General features: G+C 40.6%; 1 protein-coding gene across 7 annotated transcripts in view; it reads left to right on the top strand.

The window, feature by feature from the left end:
• Positions 1-15,613, top strand: part of LOC127806694 (receptor-like protein kinase FERONIA) — a 99,469-nt gene that overhangs the window by 10,373 nt on the left and 73,483 nt on the right. The window contains exon 3 of one of the 7 annotated variants that reach the window (XM_052344144.1): positions 361-653. The exons of the other annotated variants lie outside the window; for them this stretch is intronic. Coding sequence (XP_052200104.1) covers positions 361-653 — 293 coding nt within the window. The remainder of the gene's footprint in view (positions 1-360; positions 654-15,613) is intronic. 7 annotated transcript variants of the gene reach the window in all.

Below are 15,613 nucleotides of genomic sequence, written 5' to 3'. Positions count from 1 at the left end.
GCCGAAGACAATATATGAGTGATTGAAAACTGATTCTGATTGTTGTGTCTATGCCTATTTATAGATATCACACACAGATATAGATGTACATATTTCTTTAGAAATTTGAATCTAATTTAAATTTTAATTACTTATCTCATTATATTATTAAAATTTAAATATTAATAAATTTAAAATAAATTCAAATTTATAACATTTATCTTATAGTTAAAAGAAATTATCCCAATGGAATTGCAATTTTAAGAGGCACCATACTGGAAGCTGCGGGACTGCTCTCTCTCTCTCTCTCTCTCTCTCTGAGGTTGCCTCACTCCTCTGTCCTTAGCTACGCCAATTGATTTTTTTCTCTTCATTATTCAGATAAAAGAACCATCTCTGCTGGGAATAGAAAAAGCATGTCAACAACTTCTGGCAAGGAGCCATATCCCGATGGGCAGGTCTTCCGCATCCCCAATATAAGGGCCTTCAGTTTTTCAGAGTTGAGGAAGGCTACCAGAAATTTCAGAGGGGACCGATGTATAGGAGAAGGAGGTTTCGGCAAAGTCTACAAGGGTTGGCTTGCTGAGAAGACGTCATTACAGAACGGTAGTAGTTCAGTCATTGCCGTCAAGAGGTTGAATTCTAACAGCTTTCAAGGTTTTAAAGAGTGGCAGGTACTTCAACTAACGCCAGTTAATGGCTGAATAATTTGTCAGCAATTCTTTACCGTTCTTTCAATTCTGAGTCTTTTCTTGGTTAGGCATTGATACTTGTAGTGTGCTAGGCATCAGTTTTTATCAGAATCCTAATGACTTTGTATTATTGTCTTCTATTGCCATATATCCATACTTATAACTAATCCAAGTGAAGACTAACGTTCACTCAAGAAATGGTCTCCATTTTTGGATGATTTGTTCCATGAACTGCAAATAATTTCCTGAAGAGCATCTAATGAATGTTACATTTTTAATTGCACTTGAATGTTTAGTCACCCCACACTAAATCATCTTATATTAATCACACTAGTTTTTTTTATTTCATTTATTTGTTTGTCAGTAGATAACAAAAAAATAAATAAATAAGTAAAAGAAAAAAATCTGATTAGAACTGAACTAAAATCTAACCCATCAAATAAAGACCAAATCAAACTAAACTGAATTAATCAAATTGGAACCAAACTGAACTGAATTAAGTTGGTTTGGCTTAGTAGGTTCCATAATTTTTGTAATGGTTTTGGGTCCAAAATTTTTGTAGCTGTGTAATTAACTTGGCTCAATCTGCATGTACCCTTACCAAAGAGTATGGTTTGGCTGTGACCTTCATTGCTATGTAGCTTAGGATATTTGAAGCATATTTTTTCTTGTTTTTGGTGTAAATTAATTAATGCTAGCTTCTTTGATTTTTTTTACACTCGTGGAGGTGGGCTTGCCCAAGTAGCTTCTTTGATGGAGGATTATTTATTTTGAGAAAAAAAATTTGGCACATCTTGCTTGCCTGAGAGGAATAACAGAGTTTTTGAAAGTGTTGGGGGAGGCATGTCTTTTGTCTTAAATTAACCTTTTTTTGTTTTTCATTTGATCGTCGTTAGAATTGTGGTTACATTGGGATAAGTTCCCTAATGATAAAGATAAATGAATTTGAATTTGTTTCAAATTCATTAATATTTGAATTTTAACAATAATGGGATAAGTAATTAGAATTTAAATGAGATTCAAATTCCGATAAAGTCATGTCTATATGTATCTTTGTGATATCTATAAATAGACATAGAGACTAATAGAAAATCAATCAAGAATTAGAATCAGTTTCTAATTGCTCATATCCTATTTTCGGCATCACCATTCAAGTCTTGGACGGACAAGGTATGGATGGATAAGAAAGCTTTTATAGTTTTCTTCCACGAAGGTTGTTAGGCAAATCAATTTCGATTTTTCCGCTGCGATTCAGGTATTTTACATACCGCTTTGCTATTGATTCAAAATTTCTACAGTGGTATCAGAGCTATTGTTTATTTGCCTACAACGTTGTAGTTCACGATCACAGTTTTAGTAGCTTGTGATATTTTTGTGTGAAATAATTTGGTCTCTCTATTTGCTTTGATTCAGTCACGTTTGTTTGTTTGTAACTCGAGATTATTTTTGAGAAAAAAAATTTCCTGTTAGTTGCTTGCAAACAAACATGATTGAAGCAGTCCCCAGCGGCCATGTTTGTCATGGCTACTGGGCTTGCTGCTCCTCGATCAGCCTGGCGATGGCTGAGGCGCCGTCTACAGCGGCCGTGTTCGTCGCGGCCAATGGCTCGATGCTCAAGTGGTCTTGTTGCTCGGTCTTCTCGCCATGGCAGGAACCAGACCCGCGTATGTCACGGTTCGTGGGCGATGCTTTGGTGTCGAAGCCAGAGAGGCATCAAGCGAGGGTCGTCCTCGCGATGGCTGAAGCCATCCCTAGTGGTTGCGTAAGTCGCGACCAGTGGGAGAACCATGTGGGCGGAAGCTGAAATCAGCCATGGCCGATTCTTGGATCGCTGCTGTGAATGCTCCTCCATGGCCGATGCCTCTGTTTTCTCCTCTTTGTCATGGGTTCGACGTGGGTCGTCGAACGGCTGCCTCCATAGCCGCTATTAATGGAAGAAAGATGGCGGCCATGGTTTGATCAGTTCACCATGGCCGCGGCTTCTTCTATTTTTGGGAATGCCCGATGACCGATGGTGGCCGTTGCGAGCCACCGGTCGGTCGTCGGTCTTCGTGGTCGGCGGCATCAGACGGAGAAGGTGAAGGGGCGATCGACGGCGCTGGAGGAAGAAGGCAGCGGTGGCGGCGGTGGCTCATGGTTGCCCTGCAAAACCCTAACTATGTGTTGGGGAAGAAGAAGATGTAGAAGAAGACCCACTTCAGTGATGGGTCGACCCGCTGGGTCAAATCCGAATTAGTATAGCTCGCCCCATTTAAAGATCTAATTAAGTGGATTTGTTTCCATTGGATTGAGGCCTGGGCATAGTCTTGGGTTATTATTTTAAAATTGGGCTTATGGGCTTGGGCCATTTGTTTTAATGAAATTGGGTCTGTTTTTAATTTTATATTAGTTGGGCTTAATTTTGTATTAGGCCATGTTGTTGGGTTTTTTATTTAATTATTTGAATTATACTTTTGGCCATTAATTAATTAGTTTAATTTTGTGCCTAAAATTATAAATTAAATAATAAATCCATTTTGAGATTAAAAAAAAATAGAATTATTTTAGGAATATTTAATTTTGGAATATTAATTTTTGTAATCAATAAAATTATTTTCATGACTTTTATTATGTGTTTTAATATTGTCGTGATAATTGTTTGATTTATTCTTTTAAACCATAAATTAATAAGTTTAATTTTGAGTCTAAAATTATAAATACATGTGATGTGGCAATTTTGCTAACTTAATTAATTATCTATTGCCTGCAAATATTTAGTTTTATTTGCTTATTGATAATTAATTTCGGTTTAGTACCGATCTTAGGCCTTGTATGGGTTCTAATATATTGTTGGATATTGTGTATTAGTTTCACATAAACAATTAAGTCATAATATTTTTGTTATGCATTAAGGGTGATGACTTTGAAGCCTGACGATCTGTTGATCCCGAAGTGTATAACTAAATGTTTGATTTAATTGTTTACTTTGAATATGTGCATTAAATGTCTTTTGTTGTCCCTGATTTAGTGATTAATGGCCACCAGTTCAGTTACTTGAAGCATGACCAGGATAGACAAATTGGATGGGTCCAACTACTCCACATGGGAGAAGCAGATTCAGTATCTACTTCAGATGGAGAAAGTATGTGACATTTTGGAGACTTCACATTCCGTGCCGCAAGGGGAAAATGTTTCCTTGGTGACACAGCGGGCCTATCACAAATGGCTTGAGAGGGACCGTTATGCTCGTCTTGCGATGCTTGTTAGCATGCAGGCCGATCTCATGAGCCAGTTTGAGTCTTGCCAAACTGCCATAAAAATGTGGCAAAAGTTGAAGATCACTTTTGGTCAGACATCTGCAACAAAGTTTCGTGCTTTGCAATTAAAATTTCAATAGTATGTCAAAGACTCGAGGCACAACATGGCTGAGCATTTGAGAGTGATGGGTTCACTTATCAGAGATATTCAAAGTGCGGGAGTAGCACTTACTGATGAGCAACAACTCCTAGGGGTGATCAAATCATTACCTGACCCTGAGTGGTCTCAAATGAAGCTCCTTATGACACATAGTGAAAATATCAGAACTTTTGATAATATTTCACGTCACTTGGAGCTTGAGGCGGATCGCGTTGAAGTGAACCGTGCTGCGGCTTTTGTAGCTAAGGTCGACAGACGTGAAGGCTTCGGGCCCAAACGCAAGAGACAAGGATCGAAGGCATCAGGGCCTGCACCTAATATTGGCAAGAACAAGAAGGCTAAAAGAGGGACACGTGGAAAGAAAGACCTGTCCAAATTGAAATGCTATAATTGTAAGAAGAAAGGTCACTTCACTCGGGATTATCCAGAGCCGAAGAAGGTATATTTCTCTTCTTATTCCCTTTTGATTCATGTTTGCTCGCATGCATTAGTTGCATACTCACGTCCTGAGTGGATTGTGGATACAGGAGTAACACGACACATAAGTGTTGAGAAAGAGGGGTTTGTGGATTACCACCGGGTGCCAGCGGGAACTTAGTACGTCACGCTTGGGAATGGCACACAAGAAGAAATTCTTGGAGTTGGTTCGTTCCAGCTCAAAATGAAGAATGACAAGATTCTACTCCTAAAGGACGTTATGTATGCTCCTAGAGTCCAGTGTAATCTATTATCAGTAGCATGTTTATTAGGACAAGGTTATTCTTTTTTTTTTCCGTGATACTAGCGTGAACATTTATTTGGATGATACATTCTTTGGAGGTGGTTTCTTAGTAGATGGTTTTTTCAAATTTAATTTGGATCATGTTTTTAATAGCCATTTTATTGCTTTAGTTTCTTCTATTTCTTCTAACATAAATGTTGATTATAATTTATGGCACAAGAGACTTAGCCATGTGGGTCAAGAAATGATGGCAAGGCTGGCGAGAGAAGGTCTATTGGGATCTCTCACTAAAGTGAGACTTACTGTGTGTGAGCCTTGCTTAGCTGGTAAGACCAAGAGGAAACATTTTGGTAAGGCTTCCCGTGCATCTTGTCCTTTGGAGTTAGTACACTCCGACATATGCGGTCCTATGAATACGAGGGCACGTCATGGTGCATCATACTTTATTACCTTCATAGACGATTATTCACGTTTCGGTTATGTGTATCTGATTTCTCACAAGTCAGAAACTTTAGATTGCTTCAGACGCTTTGTGCATGAGGTTGAAAATCAGATGGATAAGAGTTTAAAAACTCTTCGAACCGATAGAGGTCGTGAATATCTTTCTGATCAGTTTAGAAGTCTATGTGAGAAAAAAAGGTATAGTTCGACACCTAACTATTCCTGGCACTCCGCAACAAAATGGTGTTGCAGAACACCGGAATAGGACTTTGTTGGAAATGGTTAGAACGATATTGGCGCAGGTGAATCTTTCGATTAGTTTCTGGGGAGATGCGTTGTTGATTGTAGCCTACATTCTTAATCGTGTTCCAAGTAAGTCCGTGCCTTCTACCCTTTATAAGTTATGGACTGGAAGAAGTCCAAACTTGGATCACTTGTGGCCTTGGGGATCAGCTGGATATGTTCATAGCATGTCCCACAAGTATGGAAAACTTGGACCAAGGGCCAGCAAGAAGGTGTTCATTTGGTATCCTACAGGTTCAAAAGGATACGTCATGTATGGTAAACATCCTAGTGGGGGTTTGACTGAGACAGAATCTCGGGATGTAGAGTTTCTTGAGGATGAGTTCCCAAGAATTGGTGAAGTTGATAAGGACTCCCAATTGTATGAGTTACAAGAGAAAGTGCCTTTCGGGAATATGGCACGCATACCGAGGAAATCGGAGATGCTAAGTTAAGGTGAGTAAAATTTCCTAGAAAATTTCAAAAATTCCAGAATATTATTTTATGATTTGTCGTAGTGAAATATTTGATAAAATATTTTTAGAAATATTTAATTTGAAATTATTGAAGGGAAATAGGAAGAAATAGAGAGAAGATGCCATAAATTATGGAAAAATAGATTTTAATGTTTATTCAAATAAATATGGTGATTAGGATGCTTTAAATCTTGAATTGAAGTGGCTTGTGCGAATTTTGAGGTTGGCACACAAATCGAGGCAAGGCACGGATATCGAGGTAGCCCGATAAGCTTGAGAAGGTAAGTGATACTCCCCGATTAAAGTTAGTTTATGAAAAATGCTTGGTTTATGTTCCTCGAAAATATTTTCATCATATTGACATGCCCTGATATGTATCCATCACTTAGACTGCATACATGACATGACTATGAAATGCATGAATACACGTTGATATCATTGATCACTCGCATTTGAGGCCGTAGGGAGTACGAACTGGCACCGCTACTTTACCAAGGGTGCACCCATACACCTCGGCTTCGAAAGAGGGGGCCACAAAAATGGTAGGTAGCATGAGGGGTGCAGTTGACACCTACGATGAAAGACATTGCATTCATGCACGAAATATGTTTTCTGTACCCTTACTTAGATGATTCATCATCTAACTTGGGTTTTGCCCCTGGAATATTCAAACGTTTCAGGTGGAGATTGTAGCAGATACGAGGATAAATGAGGCATGAAATGACACTTAGCAGAGTGCATGAGAAATGAAATGTATGTAACGTAGCCCTATATTTAAGTTTTGCTACTTTAGATTTTGAACGATTTGAGGAATGTTGAAGATGTAAGAATTTATTTATGATTAATGTTAAGATATCAGGTTTCGATCTTTACTTCCACATTTGATGTGTATAGTAATTATCTTTCGAGATAAATGAATGAGAATTTTGGGATGGATTCGAGGTATGATGTGGTTTAGAATTAAGTTTGAAAAAAAAAAAATTATTATCCCAGAATTGTCCCAAGTTTATAACACGCCCGAAAAGCGGGGCGTTACATGCCTGGTCCAACATTATTCCATAGTGTTGTTAGAGCACTACAGTATGCTATTATTACCCAACCCGATATATCTTTTGCAGTCAATTAGGTTTGTCATTTCATGCATCACCCCATCCTTCATCATTGGAAAGCGGTCAAGCGAATATTTCATTATCTTCGTAGTACTATGTCACATGGCCTATTATTTCGTCGAGCCCCCCACTCAGTTCTTGTTGCTTTTTCTAATGCTGCTTGGGCTGGTAATCATAATGATCATCGCTCCACTCATGGATATATTGTGTTTTATGGTGGTAATCTCATTAGCTGATCATCTCGAAAATAATCTATTGTTACCCATTACAACACTGAGGCCAAATATCAATGCTTGCTTTTGCCACAATCGAGCTTGTCTAGATCCAACAGATGCTTTAGGAACTTGGCATCTCTCTCTCATCTTCCTCGGGATAACATCAACACCAATTATATGACACAAGATCCAATGTTTCATTAGGATTCCAAACACATCCAAGTGGATTACCATTTTGTTCGTGAGAAAGTTCATCGCCATGACCTTGTCATTCGATATATTTCGTCTGCTAATCAGACTGCTAATATCTTCACCAAGGCTCTTAGCTCGATCGGCTAGTTTCTAGCTTCAACAGTCCAAACTCATTGTGTGTTCCTCCTAGTAGAGTTTGCGGAGGGATGTTAGGATATGAAACTGTAATTAGCCATGTGATGTATTTTTGAAATAGTTTGAATGGGTAGATGTTATCCTTAGTCTTTAGTGTAATACCCGAGAAATTCTAAAGGACTTAAGGGTAATTTATCTTGGGGTAAAAAAGGAATTTTCAGATAAATTGAGCGTATAAGGGTAATTTATTACCGTATGAATGACCGAATAGACTGTAGGGTACTCCTAGAGCCGAGATGCCAAAGGAAAATGATATGACATTAATGAGCACCCCGAGATAGGTTTTCTGAGACTAAAAGAAACTAGATCGGGAACGATTTTTGGTACAGTTAAAAAGGCAGCTGCCAATTAGGCTGCTAAATCAAATTGTTATAAGCGACTTTTGAGAAGTCAACGGAAGATAGATGAGGCTTCGATTTTTCATGAGAAACAACCCTTCAATGGTTTCAGGAAGAAATGAGAGGATTTAGGACCAAAACGAAGATTCGGACTTAAGTACAATTTTTTAAAATTGCTAGAGGGAGATCGAAACGATGTTGTTTTGGAATTTTCAGGGGTCAAAGGGATGTTTTAGGACTTTAGGGTCTTAAATACAATATTGAAAAGTTGAGGGGCTTTGTGAAAATGGGCCAAGGCATAAGAGACAAAAATAGATGTGGTGAAAGTGTAATTGTAATACCCAGTATTAAATATCAAGAGAAGTTTTGGAAGTTATGGGATCAAAATGAAATTTACAATAGTTTCGGGCCTAAGTGCAATATGCTAACATAAACAGAAGGCGAGGGACTGTGTCAAGTGGATCAACAAAGGTCAAAATGGTTCAAATAAGCAATACTCAACACAATCAAGGGACTTTCAAAGGATTGAAGTCAAAAGCACGTAATTAGGAGCACCCGGGCAAAAGTGCAATTTTTGTAAACTGCCCGAGGGAGATCAAGATGACAAGTTTTTCAGAAATTCCAAAGGGAAATAGGAAATATACAACCTGAGGGTAATGGTGAAGGTGCTAGATAGTCTAGGGGTATCAGGAAATAAAAGAAAATTCAATTAAAAGTTGGCTGGGGGCTAAAATGCAATTTTTGAAAATTGCTTGGTGTGAAACCGACCGGCCGCCTATGGCCGCCGGCGGCCGCTTCTGGGGCATCGGGCAGGTCACCCGGAGGCTCTAGGCTAGCCTCCAGGCGACGACGAGGCCGTTGGGAGCTACCATTGGCCGGAAAATGGCCTTGATGTGATCGGAATTAATGGCCAAAAGATTTCCGATTTGGCCGAATTTTTCGAGGGATCTAGCGCTTGATGTGGTGTTTTTCGATTGGTTTAGAGGATAGATTTGGGCTTAAGGGATAAGGACGAGCCGGATATGGTAGGAAATCGGGTCCAAAACGAGTATAAAAGGAGGTTTTCGGCCGAGGGTTCAAAAACAAAAATCGCTCAAATTTCTTGTGTTTTTGCTTGAATCGAGCTTGAGGGATAAGGGGCTTTTGTTCCTTGGGTTGAGGGGATCATTTCTGGAGCATTTGGGAGCGTTTGGTGTAGATTTAGAGGGGTTTTGGAAGTTTGGCCGGAAAATCGAACCCCCGCCACCGCGACCTGCAACTGGGTTTTAAACCCACCTCCGGCCACTTTTTCCGACGATTAAGGGCACCATTGAGGTCGCATTGAAGAGATCTACAAGCCCCTATAAGAATTTAGGGCATTGGACATCGCCGGAATCGGAGAAGACGACCGGAGAAGAAGACTGTGCGGCGGCGCGTGGCAACCACTCGCGGGACCTCTGGGTGGCGCGTGAGGGCGCGTGAGGTATGGTTTTTCTTTTATTTTAATTTCAGAATTTAGGTAAAATTATTTTAAGAATTATCATGGAAAAATATTTTGTGAAAATTGATGTTAGGTATTTTTAATGAATTTCCGAAGATAGAAATGTTTGAAAAATAAATAAAAATAGAGAAATTGTGGAAAAATAGAAATATTGATTCTAAAGGTCTTAAATGGTGAAATAGGAATCAATTGGGTCATTGGAAGAAGAATTACACAATTTTTGAGGTGTGGCACGTTTTTCGAGGCAAAATCCAGACTTTTCCGAATTAAGGTGAGTGGTTTGATTTTAGTCTTACCTTGACTCGAAAGTGTCTTAAAGTGCTTTTGGTGAGTTCTTGTGAGTATTTGTACGCTCCTAGACTTAGCTTATTTCACAAGGCATTTACTTACATTCGTTGTGTCAATATTGCATTAACTGTTTATTTTTAAAAGTATTGGTGCATGGCGTGTAAATTTTCATATCATATAGGGTCAAGTCTAATTGCATCGTTGGGTCCATATGGGGCGATAAGGGGTCTACTTGAGATTGGGACAATGTTAATCCAGGTGAACGGGTGTCACACTGGGGCACTCGAGGGAATAATGTTAAACCAGGTGAACGGGTGTCACGACGGTGCACTCGAGGGATTAACGTTGGACCAGGTGAACGTGTGCCACAGTGGGATATTTGAGGGATTAAGTATGTCAAGGTGATATCTCGAGTTAGATGTGTCTTGCATGTTGTCGTATAGTATGCCATGCTCGTATGTCTTTATGCATTGTACATCTGTTTCATGCCTTCACTTAGATGGTTTATCATCTAACATGGGTTATGCCCCTGGAACATTCAACGTTCCAGTCAGGGACAGCTGCGAGGTCGAGGACACGGCCGGTGAATCTGTGGTGTTTATTTGATAATTGTTGTATTACTTTGGAAACACTAGTATTTATAATGTTGTATGTATGAGCAACCACTCGACGGTGTTGTAATCGTTAGTATCAATGTTGTATACACATATCGGTATGGGAACATTTTGTGTGTAACACGTGGTGGGCCACGTCATTTTGATTAATTAAGTATTCCGCTGTGTTTATTTTATCTCGTTCAGTTAAGATTTGTTATTTCTAGCTAAATGAGTAAGACTGGAACTCTCGGGGTATATATCTGCATGAGGAGTGGTTCTTTGATCACCGCAGGAGCCGGATGTAGTTTTACGACGGGTGTTTCATCTGCATGCGAAGATTGTGCTCACAGGCGCCGCGGGTATCAAAAAAAAAGAAACCCCGGGAATTTCCTTATAGTGACATGCCTGTATAGGGCGGGGTGTTACAATTGGTATCAGAGCCCTAGGTTAAAACCCTAGGATGACTAGGCTAGGTTATTGAACTTAGCACGGTTAGGTTTGTTAACTTAGAACAGGAATATGGATTCTAGGTGTCATAAGAAAACTTTAGGAAACACTTGTTTGAGGTTTCTGAGAAAAATCTTTGTGTATTATTAGTAGAAAATGGTGGATCAAGTACTGCTGACACATTGGGCAAATAGGATCGAAGCTCGAGGAAACCCGCAAAATGAGGACATGAATGTGTTTTTGCTTGCAATGGAGGAAATTATTGATGATGTGCCCCCTAGTTACCGACAGATGGTAGATTTATCAGAGTTTCAGATCGGATTTCTTATTGACCAGCTGGAGGGGGAATGGAAGACTTTTGCGCAATGGTTATGGCAGGACTGGGAAGACGACTCTCTACGTGAATTCTGCGCAAGAATGCGGAACGAGCATCAGGATCTACTCGGGGACGTTATGGATGAGGAGGAACAGGCAGAGATTGCTGCAAATCTCGCGGATGAGGTCATAGATATTAGCTCTGATGAGGAATCAGATGAGGAATCTCAGGAAGTCCAAGATGATGACGAAGGACCCCCGGTAGCATCCGACAGTGACGGGGACCACAAGGAGTCATGGGTCTGGAGGCCGAAGAACTACTGAGTAGGGCCGAAGAGATAGTTGTTGGACGAAGCGATATGTAAATATAATATAAAATAAAATAAGATGTTATGTCTATTCTCCTTTTCGGTTGTACTAAGTTGTTCTGTTTGTGGGATATTATAAAGAAATAAAACTGTCCCCTTTGTGTAGAAACAATCTTGTCTTGAGTATAATCTATTTCCGTGATTCACTTCAGATGGTGAATACACGAAGGCTACGGGACGCAGCTCATGACGTAAGTGGAAGAAGAGAAGGAAATAATCTCGAAGATCAGGATGATCGCAGGAATCACTCAGGAGGGAACAGAAGATACGTCGGGGAATCGAGCTCCAGTGAGGACCGATTTGAGCGAATGGAGCGATTTTTAGAAAATATGCTAACATACGTGAGTCGAGAGGAGCCTACACGGCACACGACCACAGCTTTGGAGCGATACCGACATTTGAGACCCCCTGTGTTCAAAGGAAGGACAGGCGATGATCCTAGCTCAGCCGAGTATTGGCTGGAGCAGACCGAGAAACTACTTCAACATCTCCAATGCAGTGAAGAGGAGAAGGTGAGGTGTGCAACCTACACACTGGAAGAAGAAGCAGGTCGGTGGTGGCAGTCTACCGAACGATCATTAATAAGGTCTCAACAGGAGCGTGAAGCTGAGAATGAGGATGTACCAACCTATACTTGGGCGGGATTCAAGGAGGAGTTTAACGCCAAGTATTTTTCCAAGAGTTGGAAGGAAGAAAGAATTTGGGAGTTTATGAGGCTCAAGCAGACAGGAGAGATGACTGTGAGTCAATATGATAATCGGTTCATTCAACTGATTAAGTATGTACCCATGTATGAGACTGACGAGAGTCAGAAGGCACAAAAGTTTGTTTCAGGACTACAAGAACATCTCCAACAAGTTTTAAGTGGATGGGACGTTGAAACTTACAAAGAAGCATTGCACCGAGCTTTGACCATTGAGAGAAATCTGACACAAGCCAAGATCATCAAGACAGAGGAAGGAAGTAAGAGCGGTAAACTAGGCAGTCCGACGACTCAACCAAGGGATGACGGGAAGTGTCCTCGATGTAAGAGGAAACACCCTGGGAAGAGATGTGTCTTGCGGTGCTATGGATGCGGCGAAGAAGGTCACATTGGGAGAAATTGCCCAAAGATCAAAGCAATGCCCCAGGTTGGGAATCAGGGAAAGGTGGTGTGTTACAATTGTGGTCAACCAGGGCATATCTCGCGCGATTGCTCAAAAAGACAGAAGATGGAACCACCGAGTGGAAGTGCACAAAATGTTCGTCCAGGCCGAGTGTACAATCTGACTTGTGAGGACGCTGAGGCCGATCCTGCAGTTATTGAAGGTACACTGTTCTTTTCGAATATTCCAGCTCATGCTTTAATTGATCCAGGTGCTACGCATTCATTTGTGTCGCATGCATCATTAGAAGGTTTAAAATTAGAACCTAAGGAATTGGGTTATCAAATGGTAATAGCCACTCCTATGGGTTCAACTCTAAGAACTGCAGTAGGGTGCCGCGAGTGTATTTTTAGTATGGGATCGGAAAGTTTTAAGATTGATTTAGTGGTATTAGACATTCAAGATTTCGACATAATTATCGGTATGGATTTCCTATCGCTACATGAGGCTAAAATAGATTGTAAGAGTAAGACCGTGAGCTTACCCAAGCTTAACAGAGAATGGGTGGTGTTCCAGGGTCAAAGTAGGAAGACTAAGAGAGAAAATGGCGTGATTCTGCACACATTGCAATCAGCCAAACCCGAATCAGGAAAGAAAAGTCTCAAGTTGGAATCAGTGAGGGTCGTGAATGAGTATCCTGAGGTATTTCCTGAGGAATTACCAGGATTACCTCCCCAAAGAGAAATTGAATTTTCGATAGATCTTATACCAGGTACACAGCCAATATCCATACCTCCGTACAAGATGGCCCCAGCTGAGATGAGGGAATTGAAGGAGCAATTACAGGACTTGACCGACAAAGGATTTATCAGACCAAGTGTGTCACCCTGGGGAGCTCCGATATTGTTCGTGAAAAAGAAAGATGGTACCCTACGTATGTGTACTGACTACCGACAGTTGAACAAGGTAACTATAAAGAATAAGTATCCTTTGCCTAGGATTGAAGAGTTGTTTGACCAACTCCAAGGAGCTAGAGTATTTTCTAAGATAGATCTTCGGTCTGGGTACTATCAAATGAAGATCAAACAGGAAGATGTGCCCAAGACTGCGTTTCGGTCACGGTATGGTCACTACGAATATCTAGTGATGCCGTTTGGATTGACCAATGCACCTGCTGCATTTATGGATTTAATGAACCGAACGTTTAGACCATACCTGGACAAGTTTGTAATAGTGTTCATAGATGACATTCTGATATACTCTGCAAGTGAGAGTAATCATGAAAAACATTTAAGGATAGTCTTGCAGACTTTAAAAGACCACAAATTGTACGCCAAGTTCTCGAAATGTGAATTTTGGCTTACTCAAGTAGCATTTCTTGGACATATAATTTCTGCAGAAGGTATAGCTGTCGATCCAGCAAAGATAGAAGCAGTTCAAAAATGGCAAGCACCTAAGACCGTTGGGGAGATCCGAAGTTTTCTTGGACTAGCTGGATACTATAGAAGGTTTGTAGAAGGGTTTTCAAAGATATCGGCTCCACTTACTCGATTGACGCAGAAAGAAGTTAAATTTGAATGGGATGCTAAATGTGAGCAAAGTTTCCAAGAACTTAAGGCACGATTAACCACGGCACCGATTCTAGCAATGCCAACGGAGGCAGGAAAGTTTGTGGTGTATAGTGATGCTTCGGGAATAGGGTTGGGATGTGTTCTAATGCAAGATGAAAAAGTAATCGCTTACGGATCTCGGCAATTGAAAAGACATGAGCAGAACTACCCAACTCACGACTTGGAATTAGCAGCTATAATTTATGCTTTGAAGTTATGGAGACATTATCTCTACGGGGTACAATTTGAGATTTTTACGGACCATAAAAGTTTGAAGTACATATTTTCTCAGAAAGAGTTAAACATGAGACAAAGAAGATGGATGGAGTATTTGAAGGATTATGATTGTACCATCTCCTATCATCCAGGAAAGGCGAACATAGTTGCAGACGCTCTTAGCCGAAGAAGCTCCGAAATTGTGGCTAACATGATGATCGAGGAATTTAGCCACCTAACAGTAGGTGTTAAGCCTAAACCAATCAAGGGATATATGGCAAATCTGACAATTCAACCTGATGTGGTGAATCAAATCAAATCAGCTCTTCAGTCAGACACAAGAAGAAGTCAGTGGATAGATGAGAACGATCAAGTTAAAGCACCTGAATTCAGTTACCATGGTGGTATACTTCGATTTCAAGGAAGAACATACGTGCCAAGGGATCAGGGTCTAAGACAAGTTATCTTGGGAGAAGCTCATCGGGCAAGATACACAGTACATCCCGGATCAACAAAAATGTATAAGGATCTTAGGGAAATTTATTGGTGGCCAGGAATGAAGAAGGACGTGGCACGGTACGTGGCACAATGTGACACCTGTCAACGTATCAAAATTGAGCATCAGCGTCCGGGAGGAAAGTTACAACCATTGGACATTCCCGAGTGGAAATGGGATCACGTCACTATGGATTTTGTAACCAATCTACCTCGAAGTCCCAAAGGAAATGATGCTATTTGGGTAATAGTGGATCGACTGACCAAGTCGGCACATTTCTTGCCTATTAAGATAGGGCAACCGACTCACGCTCTGGCTCAGCTGTACATTGAGGAAATAGTACGATTGCATGGAATACCTGCAAGTATAGTGTCAGATCGAGACCCACGATTTACGTCAAGATTTTGGGAAAGTTTCCACAAGTGTATGGGAACACAATTGAAGCTCAGCACAGCTTATCACCCTCAGACTGACGGACAGTCCGAGCGGACAATTCAAACGCTCGAGGACATGTTGAGGGCATGCATTTTGGAATTCTCGGGAAGTTGGGAAAAACATCTACCGTTGGTAGAATTTGCCTACAATAACGGGCACCACAACAGCATTGGAATGGCTCCCTACGAGGCATTATATGGGCAAAAATGTAGAACACCACTCTGCTGGGTAGAAACTGGAG

The sequence above is a fragment of the Diospyros lotus genome, chromosome 7, assembly GCF_014633365.1.
Source record: "Diospyros lotus cultivar Yz01 chromosome 7, ASM1463336v1, whole genome shotgun sequence".
Taxonomy (NCBI): Eukaryota; Viridiplantae; Streptophyta; class Magnoliopsida; order Ericales; family Ebenaceae; genus Diospyros; species Diospyros lotus.
Note: the sequence above shows the minus strand (reverse complement) of the source record. Positions and strands in the feature narration are given on the sequence as shown.